Consider the following 21772-nt stretch of genomic DNA (forward strand, 5'->3'; position numbering starts at 1 on the left):
ATCTTTCAGAAATCAGTATGATATGCTGATTTGCAAGAAACATTTCTTAATATTACCCATGTGGAAATGTGTTTTTGCTGCTTAATATTTTTGTGGAAACCATAATACACTACCATTCAAAAGTTTGGGGTCAAGTAAGAATTATATTGTTTTTGTTTTTTTTAAGTGACTGTATATAATGGTTGAAAAAATCTGTTAATTGAACTTTCTATTAATCAAAAAATCCACAAAAGTACAATTAAAATGTAATGCAAAAGAATATGACTGAATTTACATTTCTAAATAAAGTATATGCAAAATGCAAAAAGTAAATATGTTTGTAGATTAAATTTGATATTAAAAGGTGTGTGAGAAAGCCAGGATTAAAATCCAACACTCTCATCTCTCAATCTTTAGCCTAAAAAAGACTCTTGGAAACTACTAGTGTTTCCAAGTTTTTAGGTCTGACAAAACTTGTTGATGTTGTGTGACGTTCATCACAGCAACTCGGGAATAATGGCATTTTTATGTTTAGTCTATTTTACAATACAAAATGATTACCAACCCAACAAAATGAGAGCTGTCTGCCTGTCAGTCTCAATCCTAATGATGTCAACAACACAAACAGGGTGTCAAAGTAGGACCTCACTGTATACTGTGTACTTCATAATGCAGAAACTAAGATTCTTCACTACTTTAGCCAAAAATGTCAACTCTTTAACTCCAACAAACATGTTCTAAGATCTGTTCTAACATGTTAAGATCCTTGTCACCCAAATCCTGAATCTTTAGGCATCACTGAAGATTCATCTGACACTAGATATCTGACACCATGACCCTCATGAAACCATAGCTCATTGACAATCGATATGGGACGTTTCTAAATAATATACCAACCTGACACAACAGCATCGAGAATTAATCACTGAATGAGTTGTTTATGTCGTTTTGTGACATGAATGTCTTGCTATTAGCTAATTTAACAGCCACTTACCACCGGCTAGCTTAGGTATTCGTCCAACTTTGTTGGTTATTTCCGCGGTGAGGGTGCCAAAGTCCTGCTCGTACGCTTCAAAATCCGAAGACATGTTGTATTTTTGTTTTAAAAAGATTAAAAGATGGATGAACTGTGCTGCGCTACACACTGTTGCTTGCTTCTGCCTCTTATTGACGTCTGCGTCACTTCCGGGTGGTGTCACGGGAATTTGTTCACGATCTCTTCCTGTAAATGGTTCCGTTGTGGTGTCAATCGCGCGTGTAACTGTATTATCGTCCTCGTTGAATTATGTTTTAATTATTTAAAAAACGATTAAATCTCTAACACTGTTACAGGCGTTAAATAGCAAGTTCACTGATTCATTTGCAGCGTGACTGCCGGTTTTTCTTGGACACTGATCGCACGAGGAAATGTCGAGGTATGAGTTAACGATTCATTTTTCATTTTCAAAACAATCTGTTCAGTAATCAAAAGATTTAAAAATACATATTGTTGCCGTCATAATGAAACATATCACACATCATCTATGTCTATATTAGTAACCATGGCCTTTTTCAAAGTATGTGTCATTGATAAGGTCTGATAACAGTTACCTGTTTGTGTTTTTGGCAGTTAAGCTAATTTCTACATTTAGACTATCTTTTCTATATATTTGTCTATATTTTACTGCAATATAATGAATTCAATTGAGTGGAGTCAGATTGACTCAGATCAGAATCAGATTGACTTTTAACGGGATATTAAGTAATCGATCTCCACCGATTCAGTTTACTCAGTCTGACACTCAGTAACTGGATGAAGTTTCTTCTGGTGTTGGGAAGTTAAAATGTTTTTCGGTACCACAGTGTCATTGTTACGTTACATGTAGTAACGATAGTAATAACTTTAAATGATGCGTAATTACATGCAACTAACCCTAAACCAAACCCTTACCTCAACCCTATAGTAAGTAACCCTATATGTAGTTAGTTACTCAGGATATGTATATGTATAATTACAGTGTAACAAAGATGCCTTAAAATAAAGCGTAACCTCTTTGTTTAACCTGTTTAACCACAATCTAGTGAAAAATCAGAGGCTGTAAGTTTAACCTTAATGATGTAATACAGACAGTAGTAGCTTAGAAGCAAAGCTTTGGGTGTGACTTGGGAAAACAAGGTGTGAAGCCCTTGAAGCTCAATAACTGACATGATGTAACATTAACCATTGCATTCTCTTTATAGTCTCGATATCTTTTTACCCCTGCTGTATGTTATAATGATATTAGTAAACAAACTGGAAGAGGTAGGACACAAATGGATGAGTGTAGTATAATAGCTTTTTTTGTGATGTGTAGCAACTGGCATAGCCTTTTTTTTATGTAAGTATTAAAAGTATTTTTAATATGAACGATTTCACATTTGATTTTCACTTTGCATTTGAATAAAACAACAGATACAGTGATAAGTATGGAAGTTTCAACATAATGTATATTCAGTGACAAAGTAGGCAGTGTTGTCATTAAAATGTTGTTTAAGTTGTAGAATAACAAGCATATTTTAAGATAGATAGATAGATATATAGATAGATAGATAGATAGACATTAAGGTAGATAAATAGAGACAGATAGATAGATAGATAGATAGATAGATAGATAGATAGATAGATAGATAGATAGATAGATAGATAGATAGGTATATAGATACAGACAGACAGACAGATAGATAGATAGACCGACAGGTATATAGATAGAGATAGATAGATAGATAGATAGATAGATAGATAGATAGATAGATAGATAGATAGATAGATAGATAGATAGATAGACAGACAGACAGACAGATAGATAGATAGATAGATAGATAGATAGATAGATAGATAGATAGATAGACCGACAGGTATATAGATAGGGACAGATAGATAGATAGATATATAGACCGACAGGTATATAGATAGAGACAGATAGATAGACAGACAGACAGACAGACAGATAGATAGATAGATAGATAGATAGATAGATAGATAGATAGATAGATAGATAGATAGATAGATAGATAGATAGATAGAAATTGAATTAGATCCTGTTGCCTATTAATTTATGTTATACAGAATGAAAGTTAACTGTGGTATTTTGTTTTAAACTATGGTTACAATGGTACAATTTAGTGTAAGGTGAGTCTTCCTCTTACATAATTAATTTCTTCACCTGCCTTCTCTTCAGATGGATGGCTTGGCTTTAGCTCAAGGATAGGCTGATCAGGGGATTAGTACGGAAGGATGCCACACGCTGACCGAGTCTGGAACTCTAGGAAACGGCTGGTGACAGGTGACATAGCCGATCAATGGTTGTTTCGGAGGAGACAGAAAAGATGCCCTTTGACCTCTTTAAATCACTGCAGTAAACCAAGACAGCACGCCTGACTACTTCACAGCTGTTAAATTGAGGACCTTAAAGACACTAAAATCCAACAAAAAAAATGAATATTCTGTCTGCTATAATTGTGTTTGAGAACCTCCATGAGGTCAAAAGGCTTTTCCACTGGGGTCCAATCATCGCTCTGACGGTCATTGGCATGTGCTCCACCATGGCCATACTAGACTCCATAATCTGGTACTGGCCACTGGACACCACCGGAGGCAGCATTAACTTCATCATGCTCATTAACTGGACTGTCCTCATTCTGTACAACTACTTTAATGCCATGTTTGTCGGCCCTGGTTACATTCCTCTGGGGTGGAAACCGGTAAGTCTATTTTGGGGTGTTTTCAGAAGATTAAATTTTTTTACTGAAGTCTCGTATGCTCACACAGGCATAATCAAATGTATTTGATTAAAAAATACAGTAAAGAGTAATAATGTGAAATATTATTACAATTAATAAACTTTTCCTATATTAATATATTTTAAAATGTCAAAATAGCTGAATTTTCAGTGTCACATGATACTTCAGAAATCATTATAATAAGCTAATTTTGTTGCTCAAGAACGATTTCTTATTATTATCAATGTTAAAAACGGTTGTGCTACTTAATTTTTTGGGAAAATTGAATGTGTTCTTGATGATCTTTCATCTTTCAACTTTTTAAAGGGTTAGTTCACCCAAAAATGAAAATTCTGTCAGTAATTACTCAAAAAACTCATGTTGTTCTAACCCCTTAAGACTTTGTTCATCTTCGGAACACAAATTAAGATGTTTTTGATGAAATCTGAGAGCTGTCTCACTCCTTCATAGGCTGCTAGGTAATTTCATTCTGCCTGCCCAGAAAAGTAAGTAAAGACATAGTTAAAATAGTCCAAGTGACTACAGTGGCTCAACCTTAAGTTTATCAAGCGACGAGAATACTTTTTGTGTGCAAAAAAAACAAAAATAACTTTATTCAACTATTCATTTTCTTCAGTGTGGGCCTCTGATGTGAGTTCACGAGAGCGCCACGACACATGCGCGAGAACTGAGAAGAGAATGCAGATGGGTCTCGATGTAGTGTTTAAAATGGTTCTAAAGTGTGAATTTCCTGGATGTCCGAATGGTGAGAAGCCAACGAGAAAACGTAAAAGTGCCTTACCAATGCCGCAAAATGAATGGCTTACCTTTCACACTTTCCCATTAAATGATCATGAGCGTCATCTTCTCAGTTCTCGCGCATGCGTCGTGAAATCACATCAGAGGCCCACACAGAAGAAAATGAATAGATGAATAAACTTTGATAAACTTAAGTTTCGTTTGATAAACTTGAGGTTGAGCCACTGTAGTCACTTGGACTATTTTAACAATGTCTTGACTAACTTTTCTGAGCCGGCAGAATGAAATTACATAGAAGCCTATGGAGGAGTGAGACAGCTCTCAGATTTCATCGTAAATATCTTAATTTGTGTTCCTAAGATGAACGAAAGTCTTACTGGGTTGGAACAACATGAGTAATTACTGACAGAATTTTCATTTTTGGGTGAACTAATCCTTTAACAATAGTGTATGCAAAGATTTTAAAGCATGTGCTTTTATGATATGGTCTTGTTTTCTGAAGGTTTCTGAAATCAGCATGTCTAATATGACTTATGTTGTTGTCTGTGTTTTCTAACAGGAGAATCAACAAGAAATAATGTACTTACAGTTCTGTAAATTGTGCCAAGGCTATAAAGCCCCAAGGTCACATCACTGTCGCAAGTGTAACAGGTAGATTTGTCAAAAAATACTGACTGGTTTCTTTTAATATGGATGTATTTTAAAGTTGAAGTGTGTCATATGTATTATATGTATTTTAAACCAATGGCTCAATCAATGGGGTGAGTTTGTGGCTTGAGGGACTAATAGTTGTCGAGGGGGGTGTATTTGAGAAACATAAATTACATTCTTCAGCTTTAAAGGGACAGTTCACCTAAAAATTGAAAGTTCTGTCATCATTTACTCACCCTCGTGTTGCATGACTTTCTTCTGTTGTTGTTGTTGTTGTTGTTGTTGTTGTTGTTGTTCCATACAATGAAAGTCAATTGTGTCCAATGTTGTTTGGACCCTAACATTCTCGAAAATATTCATACGGGTTTGGAACATCATGAGGGTGAGTAAATGATGACTGTTTATGTGACTGAAATTTCATTTTTGGGTGAACTATCCCTTGAAAGACTCATTTATGTTGTGCATTTTTGACCAAATGAAATTTGTGCTTTATTCAAATTCATATTTAGCATAAAAATGTCTCCTTCCCTCAGGTGTGTGATGAAGATGGATCATCATTGTCCCTGGATCAACAACTGCTGTGGTCAACTGAATCATGCGTACTTCACCAGTTTCCTCCTGCTCGCTCCACTGGGCTGCATGCATGCCGCACTAATATTTATCATGACTACGTACACTCAACTTTATGATCGGGTAAGAGTTTTTTCACATTGTTCTTCTTATTTTTGATGTAATTCATTCTATTAAAAATCAATAGCTGTAGCATGGACACAAACATATTACTTAGGCTAAGCTAAGATGAGCTTCTGCTGAAATGTTCATTCATTTTATGACTAAAGGCCCATTCACAATAAGAACGATAGCCATGAAGATAACTATAACGATAACTATATTAGCGTCCACACCAGCAATAAGACGAAAAGCGCGCGCTGCAGTTAAGTCGTCTGTTGCATTAAATGCTCGGGATCTTTAAAGCAGGATGGATTCTGATTGGTTGTCAATGTTTTTATGCTTAAATGTCTGGAAAAAAGTCATTCTAACAATATTGTTCCTCTGTGCCATTATTGTTATAGTTGTGGTATAGATTCTGCTATTCTTTTATTTTTTGAACTAGGCTATATCTTAAGCTTTATTGTTATAGTTATCATTCTCAGTGTGAATGGGCCTTAAAGTAATGGTTAACTTAACATTTTTAATTCTGTCATCATTTACTCACCCTCAAGTTGATATTTTGAAGATATTTTGAAGATTGTCGTTAACCAGACAGTTGATGGACACCATTGACTTCCATAGTAGGAAAAAAAATACTATAGAAGTCAATGGGGTCCATCAAATGTTTGGTTACGACATTCTTCAAAATATCTTCCTTTGTGTTCATACAGGTTTGAAACAAATTGAGGGTGAGTACATTTTGACAGAATTTTTATTTTTAAGTGAACTAATCCTTTAAAACTCGGACTGAGTATTTTTTACATGTGATTGTTGTAATGATGTTCTGGCCCATTTTCTTGGATTTAGATCTCATTTGGTTGGAGCTCAGTGAAGATAGACATGAGCGCTGCTCGGCACATCCACCATCCCATCATGCCTTTCAGCATTGCGGCATTTGCAGCCACTCTTTTTGCACTGGGACTGGCGCTGGGTACCACTATTGCTGTTGGGATGTTGTTTTTTATTCAGGTAGGTAACAATTTGTATGGATATGTTGAATGGGCTGCACGTCCTTCCCTCACATTCTTATTTTCTTTCCCACCAAATGAACAAAGGTCTATTTAATCCATGGTTTCCTTGTGAGGATGTTTCTCATATAAGTTCAATTTGATCAGCAATTTTCTCTTTTTCTTTTAGATGAAGGTGATTCTTCGAAACAAAACCTCAATAGAAGCATGGATTGAGGAGAAAGTAAGCTTGAATATAGAATGCTTATCTGCTAAATGAGGTGAACTAATCCGATATCCCTCGTCTAATCCAACACTCTTTCAGTAGTTCTCTTTTAAAGACTTCCCTGAACTATGAGCGCTTGGTGTCATCAACATCTACTTAATGACACAAAGAGGTGCTGATAGTCTTTGACCAGAATCTAGACCGCTGGAAAGCAATATACACTTCTGTTCAATATAGATTACTGGTCTGAATTTTTGGCAGCCTGTCACATGATCCTTCAGAAATCTAATATGCTGATTTGGTGCTCAAGAAACATTTTTTATTATTTTGACATTTTTTATTATGTTTAAAACAGTTGTGCTGCTTAATATTTTTGTGGAAACCATGATACATTTTTTTGAGTAAAGTTCAAAGGAACCACATTTGAAATATTTTTTAGTGTAGTTTTTAAAATAATTCGGAGGTTGTGTTTAAATAATTGTCTATGTAAATTCATGACTTTCTAAAAACATTCAGGTAATAAAATGTTCAAACAAACTCTTTATTAAAAAAATCACCGGACTACTTAAAAATAACTACATAAAAATTCTGAAATGTACTTGAAATGAAAAATATATGCTGTATTTCTTTAGGTTTGGGGAATATATATATTTCCTTTTCCCGCAATTTGAATCTCCTTTCATCGTTTTTTCAGTTCACTTAAATTGTCCTGCAGTGTGAGAAATTCATTTAAAAATTAAGATTTTAGATATTAAAATTCATAAGGTAATAATAATTACAAAATAATAAAATAAAATAGCCTAATGCTAAACATTTTTAGTTGAGTTTAGCATGTAGCACAAAAATATTTCATGTTGACTTCTCAAATGCACATGTAGGAACATTCAAACTGTGTATTAATTGGTTCTTTGTGACTATATGATACTTTATGGAGGTATAGGACATAAGATTAGTAAATCCATAGTGTTACCACCTCTGAATACAGCAGGTCCTGTGGGTTTATTACATTAAAGCAAGAATATTTGTGTTCCCAGGCCAAAGACAGAATCCAATACTACCAAACAGGTGAAGACTTCATCTTCCCCTATGACCTGGGCAGCCGATGGGAGAACTTCAAGCAGGTGTTCACATGGTCTGGTACCCCAATGGGAGATGGAATCGAATGGCCTGTGCATGAGAAGTGTAACCAGTATACTCTAACCGTATGTGCTCAACATAATCAATCATTCTTTAGGTATTAATACAATCAAATACAGCTCTATAGCTCGGTTTGTTCTGTTTCTTCTTTATTCAGATTGAGCAGCTGAAGCAAAAACATGATAAACGTCAGAGGAGTGTGAGTATTGCCGTAATCACTTTCAAACACAAGAGGGCAGCATTTACTAAAGGACTGACGCAATGATGACTGTCTGATTTGCAGGTTGAGTACAGAGTGGTGGAGGACTACAATGGAGCTTGTTGCCCTTTGGGAAAGGGACTAAACACTTTCTTTAGGACACCTTGTACAGAAGAACCCAGAATCAAACTCATAAAGGGGGAGACCATCTTTGCTACAAGAGGAACCAAGTGAGCCATCATTTATAGTTATTTTAATGGTCCATGTCTTCCAGTGGGGACAGTTGAAATATATATGTTAAAGGTTTAATTTAATTTAATTTAATTTAGATTTAATGTAAAAATGTAATTACTCACCCTCATGTCGTTCCAAACCTGTAAGACTTTCGTTCATCTTCGGAACACAAAGGAAGATATTTTTGATGAAATCTGAGAGCTTTCTGTCCCTCCCTAGTCCCCTCCCTTTCTTCATATAAAGCGATCGTGTCTCTTCAGAAAATTTGGACTAAACCACTCAATTCAAACGGATTAGCTTTATGATCTCTTTATGAACTTTTTGAAGTGTCAGAGTTGTAGTTGCGTAGCTGTCAACGGAGGGACAGAAAGCTTTCCGATTTTAGCAAAAAAGATCTTCATTTGTTTTCCGAAGATGAACGAAAATCTTACAGGTTTGGAACAGTGTGAGGGTGAGTAATTAATGACAGAATTTTCATTTTTGGGTGAATTAACCCTTTAACTGTTTATCACACATGCTATTAGACCAGCATGTTATAATATATTTTTTGGCAGTTTTCAATTACATTTTTATAATATAATATAATATTATTCAGCATGGATGCATTTTATTGATCTAAAGTGACAGTAAAGACATTTGTAATGTAAAAAATGTCAAATAAATGTTATGTATCAAAAGATCTTGGAAAATCATGGTTTCCACCACAATATTTAGCAGCATGACTGTTTTCAACTTTGATCGTTTTCTAAATGTTTCTTGAGCAGCAAATCAGCATATTAGATTGATTTCTGAAAGATCATGTGACACTGAAGGCTGCTGAAAATTCAGCTTTGCATCACAGGAATAAATAACATTTTACAATATATTTTAAATTGAAAAGAAATTCACAACACTTAACATACGTTTGTCACAGTTTTTATTAATCTTTGTTAACGTAGTTAATAACAATGCAACTGTTCATTATTAGTTTATGTAAACTTGGATCCATTAAATAATATTAACAGATTTGGCATTTGATTTTAATAATTTATTAATAAATGTTGGGATTAACATGAACTAAGATTAATTAAAGTATTTTTCATTGTTAGTTCATGGTAACTAAAGTAGTTAACTAATGTTAACAAATGAATCCTTTTTGTAAAGTGTTATTGAGACTTTTTATAAAAACATTCACAAACTGTACAGCATATAGATAAATATGCTGTTGTTAATCAACAGGTGGTGGATGTATGGGGACAAAGTTCTGAATGAGGAACAAGCTAAAGGTAAAGTTTCAAAATGTTTCCAAAATTTTGTTACATTAAATGTGATTCATAAGTTTCATGTGTGAAATGATATCTCTCCCTGTAGCTGGAGATCGTATTAGAGGATGGTTTCCACGCCGATGTGTCGAGAAGTGTCTCTATGACTCGGCGAATAATTTGACAAGTGAAGAAAAGAAAGAGCAATGATACAGAATTGTTCATTTCGCTGCTCGCTTTGGACCTAATATTAGGGCCTAAACCCTGCTGAGATGCAAATATCTTTCTGATTCTTTTGTAAAGCTGTTCAATGTCACCAGCGCTAAGTGTTGAAGCAAATTAATACTGAGACCCCAAAGTTTTTAACTCGTGTAACTTAACATTTCATTTCAAAAGAACAGCTGCCAGAGAAACTGGCAAATGAGAAAGAAATTAGTTTTTTTTTTTTTTTTTATGGAATTGGGGCATATGGCAGCATTTTCTTTAAAGGGGGTTATTAAGATGTTTACTTGAGACTTATTTCTTCTTGCCTTTCTCTTTCGCTTGCTCTTGTACGTTGATGCTCGCACTTATTATGCAAAGCCTTTTTTCCAGCTGTAACAAGGTCTCTGTCATGCAAATTATCCAAGTTGTTTATATAGTTAAAATAATTTAATTTTTTATTTTTGATGGCTTTTTTTGTATGTCAACCTCGCTGCAGTTTTCAGAAACAAATAAACAACCATGATCTGTACAATCATTTCTTCATTTTATTTCCTTCGTATTTTTAATGGAAAACAACAACAAAATTAGTTTCTACTCCACAAAGCACCTATATGTACAAATAATTGTTCGTTTCATTGGCATATATTAATGTTTTCACATTTTCGTCATTTGTAAAAAATAAATTAACATTCTTTGATATTCATTCAATCTTGTAAGGCTGTTTGTACATTTGTTTTATAATAATATATCCAGACAAAGCATGTATTTCTTTTTGACAGACAATGAAAGTATCACGAGCACATATTATAGAGAAGGTTGATGCAGTGCAATGCTAATAAAATATTTTAATCTTTGAGCAAGTATAAAAACATAACACAAACAGCACTCATAAATATGTGAACCCGAGTTACACCGCAGGATATCCCCAGCTTTTTTTAGTGCATGTTAGCATAAAGACTCTCAATCTGAACTTTGAAGAATTTAATGAGATCTGCCCGTTTGGCTTTCAGTGTTGGAGTGAGAAGACCGTTTTCTATAGTGAACATATCGGGATGCAGGTACAGGTCTTTTACCTTGAAGAAAAGAGAACAAACCTATATTAGCCATGTGGTTTTCTTTTAATTTAATGGGGGAAAAAATGCATAAAAAGTAAGTAAAAGATAATTTTATGCTATATCCATGTACCCAAATGCATGTACTGCATATGGCCTATATACATAAAAGTGTCTTAACATTGATAGTTGCTAATAATAGCCTAATGAATCATAAAAGTGCTTACTTGTTCAAAAGACTTCAGCCCCGCTCCACGTCCCAGCTTGTTGAGGTCAGAGATGATTGCTTTCTTGAGTTCCTATAAAAAGATGAAGTGTATTGAGCACTTGCTGTATGTACATGTTTAAACGTATAATGTAAATATTTTGGAAGTGTTGCACAAGTAAGCTAGCAGAAATCCTTTAGATTGAATCTTTTGCAAGTCTTGTATGTATTTTCAAAGGTAAAGTATGGAACTTCACAAAGCATACCTGATTTTTACAAAGCTCCTCTAGTGAACCTTTCACTCCCAGTTTTTCTGCAAAACCTGGCAATATTTCAGGGTCTGGCACCACTATGGCCACCAAAGAGGACTGGACACATTAAATGAATGATATTAGGCTACATAATACTAAAAAAATGAAAGACCAGCCATTTTTATCATCAGAAAAAGCAAGGAATTGATATTAATGTTACCTGTAAACTGTCACCATGCACAAACACTTGGGCGACTGGAGCACTTCGAATGTAAACGTTTTCAATTTTTTCCGGTGCAATGTATTCGCCTTGGGCCAGTTTGAAGATATTCTTCTTCCTGTCAATTATCTTCAACACTCCACTCTGGTAAAGTGAACACAAAAAAAAATAACTTCCACATTAAAATTACATCTTTTTACGCTTTCTTACAAACACACTACCATTCAAAGGTAAGGGATCAGTAAGATTTCTTAAGGTTTTTGAAAGAAGTCTCTTATTCTCAACAAGCCTGCATTTATTTGATCAAAACAAAAACAAAATGTAATATTGTGAAATATGAATACAATTTAAAATAACTTACTTCAGTATTCAGTCACATTAACCCTTCAGAAATCATTCTAATATGCTGATTTAGTGCACAAAAACATTTATTATTATCATCAATGTTGAACATGTTGTGTTGCTTAATGTTTTTTGGAAACTGTGTTAAATTTTTCATGGATTATTTTATAAGAAGAATGTTTAAACAAACAGCATTAATTTGAAATTGAAATCTTTTGTAACATTATGAATGTCTTCACTGTCACTTCTGATCAATTTAATGCATAATTGCTGAATAAAATTGCTTACTTAAGATTAAGACTCTTATGCCTTTACGCATTAGATATGTTAACCTGACTAAAGTAGAGGGACTAGTGGTCATAAGGGCTATTTGATAGCATGAAGCTAAAGATTATGTACATATTGTATTCAGCTTTGCATTTTGTGATTTTGGCTACCTGCTGATATCATAACATAATAGGTCTAAACATTCCCATCCTTCCAAGTTGCATTATTTAAAGGGGTCATGACATGAGAAATCAAATTTGCCTTGATCTTTTAGCACATAAGAGGTCTTTGTACCATTAAAACAAAAATCCATGTCATGACCCCCTTAAGAAAGAGAATCCTAAAAAGTAACAATATAAAAGATAAATAACATCATATCTCCTTCTAAAAGAGGGATCTCACAGGCAGCCATTTGCCGATATCTCCAGTGTGCAGCCATCCATCGCTGTCCAAGGCCTCTGCTGTCTTTTCTGGGTCATTGAGATATCCGCGGAACACATTCTTCCCTTTGATGCAAACCTGAAACGAAATACCAAAGCTATGAGAGGTTTTAATTACATATTGGTTTATGATTTATAAAATGGTGTTCCATTACCTCTCCTTCACCGTTGGATGTGAAGTAATTCATTTCCTCAACGTCAACCAGTTTGACAATATTACATGGAATAGGAACTCCAACATGCCCTGAAATCAATCGTATGAAATCGAAATCAGTGCTCAGGGATGTTTGATGAAAAAAAATCAAATAAATCAGTCACAGGAACCCACCAGTATTCCAATCTCCTGGTATGGTGAAAGAGCAGGCCGCAGTGCATTCAGTCTGGCCGTATGCCTCAAATATCTGGAAGCAGGCCAGGATTAAAGGGGTCAGAACTGGGTCACTGTGACACCAGATCAATACACACATACACCCTTCTTTGACAGTGCCCATGTTTGGTACGTACAAGGTAAAGCACAACTGCATCATATTCTCTTTTATTACCATAGAGAATTCAAGCTAAAACAGAAGTCATATATTCATTGGCTTTTGGTGTCATACTCTCATTTCTTCCTTTCTTACCTGGCACCCGAGGCTTGCCCGAAGAAAAGTGAGAACAGATGGAGAAATGGGAGCGGCCCCCGTCACCATCACCCTCACGCGGCCCCCTAGAGACTCCTGCAGAAAATATGTCAGATGTTTTCAGAACCATTCCTCACAGGAGCACCACTCTTCCTCAATACATTCAAAAACCCTCCCAACTAGTCTGTGGGGATACCTGCACTTTGTGAAAGATGAGTTTGTCCCATATGCTGTCATTCCTGATAATGCCCTGCTTGACCTCTGCACATTTCCTCTCAATGGCAAAGTTCAGAAGCCATTTCTTAAATGGAGTCTTGGCCCCACTCTGAACCTGAGAAGGCAGCAGAAAGTGAACAATGAAAGACTTTTAGAGAATTTTATTAAAAAGCATATACCCCAAACTTTTAAGTGTTAAACCTTTTGTTTGCGCTACGTAGGTTAATGAAACCTCAAATTGTGTGACAGTAAAAACTATCTCTTTAATATAAGTGTGAGTTTAAGACAATGCAATAAATGATAAGCTACAGAACATTTTGTTGATTGCCTGGTTTATTTTACTGCTGTGTCCACACACTTCTTTTATTAGTCCATAATCTATGGTACTGCAAGGTAATCACCTTTATATTTGACCTTAAATTATAATAAATGAGACATCAGCATTCAGTAACACATACATATATTTAGTTAGTTACTCAATACCTTAAATTAGAATAAAAATAAGTTAATATTGAATAACATTTTAGACTAAATATGCTCAATTACTGTTTCAGCTCTTTCAACCAAAATACTTCTTTTTTTTAAAGTCACAGCAGAATCAACCATCAAGCATCTCAGAGCAACGTAGTGGTGTCTCGTCCCTGAATAGATAATTATTTTTGAATGAATTGGTTGAATGAGCAATTCAATGACTCACTCATATAATAGTTTCATTCCCGGATTAATCAGTGTTTTCAATGATAAAGTTACTTTCACCATCTACTGGTATAATGTAACCTGCACAAAGAGCCACTAAAAAACTCTTGTCTAAGTCTTATCTTCATCATTACATGCACACGATTGAGTGTATGGATTGGGGCCCATCTATAAAACATTATACCAGGCCATGTAAATTTGGCAATGTAGCTTTATGTAGCTTCAAACCTTGTCATAAACACGATTCAGAAGACGTGGAACCACTGGGAATACAGTGGGCTGCAGAGCTTTCATGTCGTCTGGTAGAAGTCTGATATCACCTTGGAAAAACCCAACTCTTCCCCCTACACTGTACAGCACTGTCTGATACACATAGACAAGAACAAGCAAGCATGACTTCAGTGTTCTTCTTCTGCAAAAGAAATCCATCTATGTGATTTATAAAAGATTCTAGTACATGACATAGAAAATTTGAAAGTTCTTCAACAATGCTTCATCAAAGATGACTGTGAGAGTCAGATATGAAAGAGCGGCTTACCTGTACAACTCTTTCAAACATGTGCGCCAGCGGCAAAAACGAGATGGACACGTCGGATGGAACGGGAACAAAAACGCTCTGAAGAAACATGGGTATGGCATCCAACATTAAAAATCTACACTCCCATAGAGACTAAAAATCATGTAGCCACCACTGTATACAGCACCTCAAAGGTCCTAACCACGCCGGCTGCATCTGATACCACATTTTCATGGGTCAGCATGGCTCCCTTTGGATCCCCTGAAGCAAAGAATGCATAATTAAAGCACATACACTTAGAACTCACCACAATATTTACTAGTGGTGGAACAACACTGACTTCACAGACATAAATGTGGCCTGTTGTGTTTTGTGGCATTGAAGAAGAATAGAAGTGATTGCATCACACTTACCTGTGGTTCCACTGGTAAAGCAAATTATACTTAGGTCTTCTGGCTTTGGTGGCTGGAAAAAAAATTCAAAGCACACTGAGTATGTCAAATACATTAATAAATACTATTTACTGAGTTCATAATTAACCCATTACTCACAACAGGCCTGCAATGGTTGTTCTTTCCCAAGGCCTAAAAAAGCACAAATGGTTTTAAAAATATATTGTGTGTTCTGGGACATTGAAAGATATCAGAGCCTTTAATATTTTGTTTTATTGGTTTATTATTTATACTGATCAGAGAGCGCTGTCAGTGTACCTCTACATCTTTCAGAGACAGGATGTCCACACCAATCTTAGAGCCTCTATCAATCAATGCGGCATCATAGGGGTCCAAGAGGATGATGGTTTTCAAAACATCTGTGAGGTTTTTCTCACAGTTTTCTAGCAGCGTTTCTGCTTTATCCTGCTTATCGCATATCACTGTGGATATCTTTGCTGCAGAGAGAAAGAGATTACTTATCAAGGTCCAATGTAGCACACAATTACTGTGGCATTAAATACCAAAAAATACCTGAAATTAAACATGTTAAATGAGAAAGTTATAGGTATAAAGGTAAAGATATTACACTACCGTTCAAAAGTTTGGGTTCAGTAAGTTCAGATGTTGTTAAGAAATTAATACTTTTGTTCAGCAAAGATGGATTTATTTGATCAAAAGTGACAGGAAATTAATTTATAATGTTACAAAAAGATGTAAAAAAAAATGTTTATGCTCTTCTTTTGAACTTTGTATTCATAAAAGAATCCTGAAAGCACAACTGTTATCAACATTGATAATGCTGAAATGTTTCTTGAGCGCAAAATTAGCATATTAGAATGATTTCAGAAGGATCATGTGACACTGAAGGCTGTGCCATCACAGGAATAAATATATTAAAACAAAAATACATGATATTACCGCCACATGTGAATGCAATAATCGCATGACAATGAAGTATAAACAAAAGCAGTCTTTGATAAATGCAACTAGGAACACAAAGGAGAATACAAGGTATCACAATCATAGAAAATACAACCACATAAAAACAGACGACACTGAACAAAGAGCTCGGAGAATACACAGGTTTAGATAATCAACATAACATGAAACAGGTGCGTAACTTAATCAGTAACCATGGGAACACAGGAAAACAGTAACAGAACAAAACCAAACTAAGGTATGTTTACATGACAATTTTTTCACGTACAGGCAACAACGTTGTTAAAGCGGGGCTCAGTAGTTTCGGGATTTCTTCGCTGTATTCTCGCTTTTTGCTCGCAGGTTTCTCTCTAGAGCTCCCCCTACAGCTTCGGAATAGATATTTGACAACACTGTTGTAAAAACTCGTTGGCGATTCTCAAACACCAGAGGCTAGTAGATCAACGACATCAAAGCAGATGGGACATTCTTTAAAACGTCTTCTTCATTCGGGTTCGAACAGCGTGAGGGAGCGCAATAATGACAGCATTTTAGCAGATTTCATTTGGCCGTAAAGCAATTGTTTACATCGCGAGACCTGATATCACGCGATACTTCCTGACGCGGCGGCTCAAAGTTGCAAGTGCGGATTTTCCGCTCACGGGCACTAGGGGGGGGCGAAATGACCACCATTCAACCCGAAATAAGTAATATAACCATTCCAATGACTCTGAAGCTGTTCAGTTAAGGTAAAAAAGTTACTTAGTTCACCTTTAAAGCGATCCCCATTCAAACGGATCAGTTGAATTCAAGGCTTTTGGTCATACCTAGGATATCCAGAACCACCAAAGGAGGGAGAGCATTTTCACATTTAGCTCCAAAACTCTGGAATAGCCTTCCTGATACTGTTCGTTGCTCAGACTCGCTCTCCCAGTTTAAAACTAGATTAAAGTCGCATCTCTTCAGCCAGGCATTCATATAATATTTTTAATCTTACAGTTCAAATTACAATCCGGCCTCTAGTTAATAAACGCCAGAGGAGAACTGGCCCCCGACTGAGCCTGGGTTCTCCCAAGGTTTTTTTTTCTCCATTGGGTCACCTGATGGAGTTTTAGGACACTATTAGGTCACTTGATGGAGTTTTTCGGTTCCTTGCCACTGTTGCCTTTGGCTTGCTCAGTTGGGGATATTCTGGGGATATCTAATTTGATTTTATCAATAAATTCCACTAGAAACAAACCTTGTTGTATTATTTTAATTTAATACTGTGAAGCTGCTTTGATACAATCTGTATTGTGAAAAGCGCTATACAAATATACTTGACTTGACTTGACTTGACTTGAAATGACTAAAACCGCTGTATTATCCATGGCGACAAATTTGCATTTTTGTTGTTTACACCGAGAAGATAACGGTCTCATTTTCAAAAACTTGCACTTTAAAACCTGTTTTCAAAAGTTTGCGTTTTCAGGCCCCCAAACCGCCGTTGTCGTGTAAATTATTAGCAAAAATGCATAAAAAGTTTTCCATTTTTTGTTGAAACTGAACATAACTAAAATATAATTCTGACAATTACTGATTTTATTGTATTTTTAATCAAATTAATGCAACCTTGGTGAGCATAACAGATTTCATCATACCCACCACAAACTGTGGAACGGTAGGCTATTTGTAGCAATACTATAGCAATATTCTTAATTAATGATAAATTTAAGGATGACAACTGTAATTTGCAACTGGCACCAAACAGAACGACAAAGGTTTTGGTCAACATGTCAAAAGTCAACAAGTCAACCTCAAACTGTTGACATGTTGATATTGTCACGTTGTCAGATTATTGAAACAAACACAGCAAAGTTATAATCGCTCTGCTCCACAGTGCCACAGAATTTTCAAGAAATCACCCTACAAAACGCTTACATTTGTCTCTGCTTATTAAACTTTCTATTTCATTAGAGAAATAGAAAACAAGTTATATAATTATGTAAAGGTAAACAAAGCAGCTTGAACTCTGGGTAGAAAAAGCAAGGTCACTAAGTTCACTAAAAAAAAGTCTTCATCGGAAGGATTACAAGTCAGCGGTTCAGCAGGTGTGATCCTTAAAGCTGCTTTGACCAACACCTCTAATGAAGCATACAAGCAAGCAGGCTTAAGTACCTCTATTAATGATGAACACAAGAGCCTCAGGTCCCAAGGTGTCGTAAAGAGGCACTGCCACCATGGAATAGGTATAGCAGGCCAGCTCTGAGATAATCCACTGAAAAGAAAGAGGGAAGAGAGGCTAGTATATGTACAGTACACTGGGAGTGTCACTAGTGCATTAGCATATACAGTGTATAGCCTTGTTTTACTGACTGTTATTTTGCCACATATGTTTTATGTTGTTTATTGCATAAATGAAAATAAACAAACCTTATCTTATGCAGTTTTACCTTTCAGTTGAATTTATCTTGTTTTAAGAGGGTTATATATTTTTTTAAGTGAAAATAAGACAATACTGATGTCTTGCAGTATGATATATTGCAAATTTTGATTGATATTTAGACTCATTATGTCACCTCTGGCCGGTTCTGGGCGAAGATGCCAATAAATGATTCTTGTGATGGCTTTTGGCCACGGTGGAGAAGTCCAGACCCCAAGAACTCAGCTCTGTCTGAAACCTGAGACAATCAGAGGCAAGGATTGGAACAAAGACCTGAGTTGTCCTCCCTCGTTAATTGTGAGCAAATAGATTCTGTTTGTGGCTGGTACAAATACCTGTTTGTATTTAAGCCACTGATAAGGTTGCCCCTTCTTTCTGTACCCCAAGCATGGTCCATTTCCTACATGGTAAAGATGAAATGTCACACAGACCATGTTAACAGAACACACAGATCATGTTAAAGTGAGTGGATGTCCGATTAGATGCACCAGGGATGTGAACTATAACATGTATAGCTATCTTGAACGTAGTACTTAATTTCATTTCTAAAGAAAGAATATCAATATTCTGTGATGCTGTAAATTTTTACCCTAATGACCTCTTACCTGAGACACGTAGTCCTCTTTGAAAAACCTCATATAGAGTTGTGGCATCCTCATACAAGAACGAGATCAAGTTGTCATCTTTCAAAAGTGCTGTTTTTCTAGCACCATTCTGTAAATAAAAATTGCCAGATATCAAACCATTGAAACGCTACTATAAAAGACATATAGGATGTGCTTACACAACAACGATGTACTAAAAACAGACTACAACATTGTCAAAACGATCCCCCTTCACACTGATCTGTGAAAATGACTAAAAAGGCTGCATTATGCATGCCAGGCCAGTAGTTGGCGATGTCACTTTGTCAAGAAAAGTGTTTTGTGAGGAAGAAAGCGAGCTGATCCAAGAGTGTTATATGTGTGCGTGCATCCTATAAAACCACACACAAACATATGCCTCAGTAAAGATATCAAAGGAAAGAACTGTGGTTGACTGAGTTTGTGGGTTCTGATAGGCCCATCCAGGGTGAGTGTTGCTTATCCTACCTTAAGAGATAACGTTCAAATTTCCAATTCCAAACCCAACAATATTGCTTCAAAACTGCATATTAACGTTCAAATGACAAATGAATGCACTCACCGCTACGCCCACAGTCTGCTGGTTGAGGTCTGTAGGTGGCAGCAGTGGTTTCGGCCTGGTGTTGAGATGGACCAGGGCTACAGCTGCGAGGCTGAACAGAAACACCAGACCTGAAGTGGACAGCGGGGTAAAAAGGAACTCCAACAAGAACTGCATAATGAACTGGGTCTGTTGGAGCAGCTGAAAAAAATAAAACAGTTTTGAAAATAATATATGGAGGAATAATATGGAGGGGCTGTTTCACATAACACATAATTTACTTCTATGTGATCATATTTACAGTAGTGGAATTTACAGGAAATTCAAGGTCCCTGTTATCACATTAGCACTGTTTTGATGCTGTGCTGATTAGAAGATATTGATGAAGACAAATCAGTTTGTTCAAAGGTTGAAGAGCACGGTACAGTCCAATTGACAAAACTACTGAAGTGTCTGGTTGTTAAAGAAAGTGATGACAAATGCTTCTTTTTGAAAAGCAGTGAAATTCCTTCTTAACATCCCCCAGGTGCTGTTTTTCTAGTATTCGACTTGGTCTCCAGTATTACACACATGGCTATTATAATAATGCTATTGGATTTAGTACATTATCTACCTAGCCATGCATTTATGGAGGCCAAAGTCTAGCAATGGTTATATAATCTTTTCCAGTCTCAAGAGCATCAACTATCCTTTGTAAAAGGTACAAAGAAATGTTATTTTATAGATATATCCACCCTTCTTTTTAAGAGTATGCTCTGAGATTGCTGCCCGCAAACTCAAACCTATGTTAAGAGTCATTTTATTCATCAGAACTCTGACTCAAATCACCTCTGCATTTTCCTCTATGGTTACAAAACCTACTTATATGTTAAATATAAAAACATCCCTATTAGTTTTAAACATGCATTACAAAAAATGCACATTTATATCAGTACACCGAAAAACAAAAACATGTTATAATATGTTTACATGTATTGGTATATGGATATAAAATTCACCAAATAAAGAAGGAAGCTCAGGCTTTTTAGAAGCAAGTACCTGGGTAACCTGCAGGAGTCCGGTGTGTCCGTCAGCTGATGGAACTGGAGGAAAAAGTCCTGAGAGACAGTCCCTTGCACAGGTTTGCTAAAGCCACAAGAAGACCGAGGAGAAAGGCATGGTCTCAGGTCCAATAAAACAAGCGCAGGTGTGACCTTTGAACCAATTGCTGCTATCTGTTCCCTGATAATACAAATGACTGAACAAAAACAAAATCGAGGCTATACAATAAAATCCTGTGAAGAAAATGTGCGTTGCACAAGATTTACAAGTCTGTTCTTTAATGTCTGCATGCTGAGAAGCACATGCAAATATGAAACTGCACAGTGCTAGTATGAAAGGTGGACTATGACATTTGCCTTTGCTGGTCAGTGTGACATTGAATTGCATGCAGTGTAAAAGGTGCAAACTTCAGGTAGACATATTGTTGCTAAGATCCATTTGCCATTCACCAGATTTTCAGTGGAATAAATATTTGTCTCTGGTAGTTTACCGTTTCATTTTGCTGCAGACTCAACCCATCATTTACAACTTTGCAGGTTAAGGTGACCATCAGGGAGGCCACTTGGACCCTTAAACCCTTGTTAGCAAGGGTCTACCCATGTCACACTTCCTATTAACACCTTTCAGCCTCAGTAAAGCATGACACAACATGACCTTATGAACACACACTGTTCTCATTTGCCTCAGCATCATTATCACCGCAGTTTAGGAAGAGCGTCCCAGCTGAACTTTGACATTCGACTGTAATGACAGATTATGCGAGCACCTTTGGATTTTGTAATCTGCTCTGATAATAGACAATGAAATGAAATAAATCAAAGCCACCAACGCCTCTGCGGATTTGAGTCTTGCCGATTGAAGTCTAATTTAGGTCAAAGTTGAAGGAAAATGAACAGATCTGCATGCAATACCTCTCTCCGCTTTCCATATTCAGTATATGA

General features: G+C 36.1%; 3 protein-coding genes across 6 annotated transcripts in view; 1 reads left to right on the top strand and 2 right to left on the bottom strand.

The window, feature by feature from the left end:
- The window catches only part of vti1a (vesicle transport through interaction with t-SNAREs 1A), a 134286-nt gene extending 133072 nt beyond the window's left edge, over positions 1–1214 (bottom strand). For 2 of the 4 annotated variants that reach the window (XM_084433612.1, XM_084433614.1), the window contains exon 1: positions 974–1214. In XM_084433612.1, the coding sequence (XP_084289738.1) occupies positions 974–1067 (94 nt within the window). In that variant the 5' untranslated portion in view covers positions 1068–1214. The remainder of the gene's footprint in view (positions 1–973) is intronic. The other 2 variants (XM_084433611.1, XM_084433613.1) reach the window with 1 other exon arrangement.
- On the top strand, positions 1171–10558 carry zdhhc6 (zDHHC palmitoyltransferase 6). Its single transcript, XM_084433610.1, has 11 exons — positions 1171–1394; positions 3177–3699; positions 5036–5127; positions 5661–5820; positions 6646–6807; positions 6976–7029; positions 8046–8213; positions 8306–8347; positions 8432–8577; positions 9800–9846; positions 9932–10558. The coding sequence occupies exons 2-11, from the start codon at positions 3433–3435 to the stop codon at positions 10030–10032; spliced, it is 1239 nt and encodes a 412-aa protein (XP_084289736.1). The 5' UTR covers positions 1171–1394; positions 3177–3432; the 3' UTR covers positions 10033–10558.
- acsl5 (acyl-CoA synthetase long chain family member 5) lies at positions 10549–21164 on the bottom strand. The gene is made up of 21 exons (XM_084433609.1): positions 20829–21164; positions 19812–19991; positions 19232–19340; positions 18962–19026; positions 18763–18864; positions 18362–18461; positions 15563–15741; positions 15404–15436; positions 15266–15317; positions 15040–15113; positions 14874–14951; positions 14564–14698; positions 13620–13754; positions 13424–13519; positions 13132–13204; positions 12959–13047; positions 12766–12882; positions 11755–11898; positions 11550–11651; positions 11306–11377; positions 10549–11099 (listed from the first exon to the last, which is right to left on the bottom strand). The coding sequence occupies exons 2-21, from the start codon at positions 19965–19967 to the stop codon at positions 10962–10964; spliced, it is 2049 nt and encodes a 682-aa protein (XP_084289735.1). The 5' UTR covers positions 19968–19991; positions 20829–21164; the 3' UTR covers positions 10549–10961.
- Between the last annotated feature and the right edge of the window lie 608 nt (positions 21165–21772).

Source organism: Rutilus rutilus (assembly GCF_951802725.1).
Source record: "Rutilus rutilus genome assembly, chromosome: 16".
Lineage (NCBI taxonomy): Eukaryota > Metazoa > Chordata > Actinopteri > Cypriniformes > Leuciscidae > Rutilus > Rutilus rutilus.

Excerpts from the sequence above, each read along its gene's own strand:
- zdhhc6 (XM_084433610.1), top strand. The coding sequence starts at position 3,433 with ATGAATATTCTGTCTGCTATAATTGTGTTTGAGAACCTCCATGAGGTC. Across the intron at positions 7,030-8,045 it reads AAGCATGGATTGAGGAGAAA|GCCAAAGACAGAATCCAATA; the intron begins GTAAGCTTGAAT and ends TTGTGTTCCCAG. Across the intron at positions 8,214-8,305 it reads GTAACCAGTATACTCTAACC|ATTGAGCAGCTGAAGCAAAA; the intron begins GTATGTGCTCAA and ends TTCTTTATTCAG.
- acsl5 (XM_084433609.1), bottom strand. The coding sequence starts at position 19,967 with ATGCAGTTCTTGTTGGAGTTCCTTTTTACCCCGCTGTCCACTTCAGGT. Across the intron at positions 13,205-13,423 it reads GGGCAAGCCTCGGGTGCCAG|ATATTTGAGGCATACGGCCA; the intron begins GTAAGAAAGGAA and ends GCCTGCTTCCAG. Across the intron at positions 13,048-13,131 it reads ACCAGGAGATTGGAATACTG|GGCATGTTGGAGTTCCTATT; the intron begins GTGGGTTCCTGT and ends GATTGATTTCAG.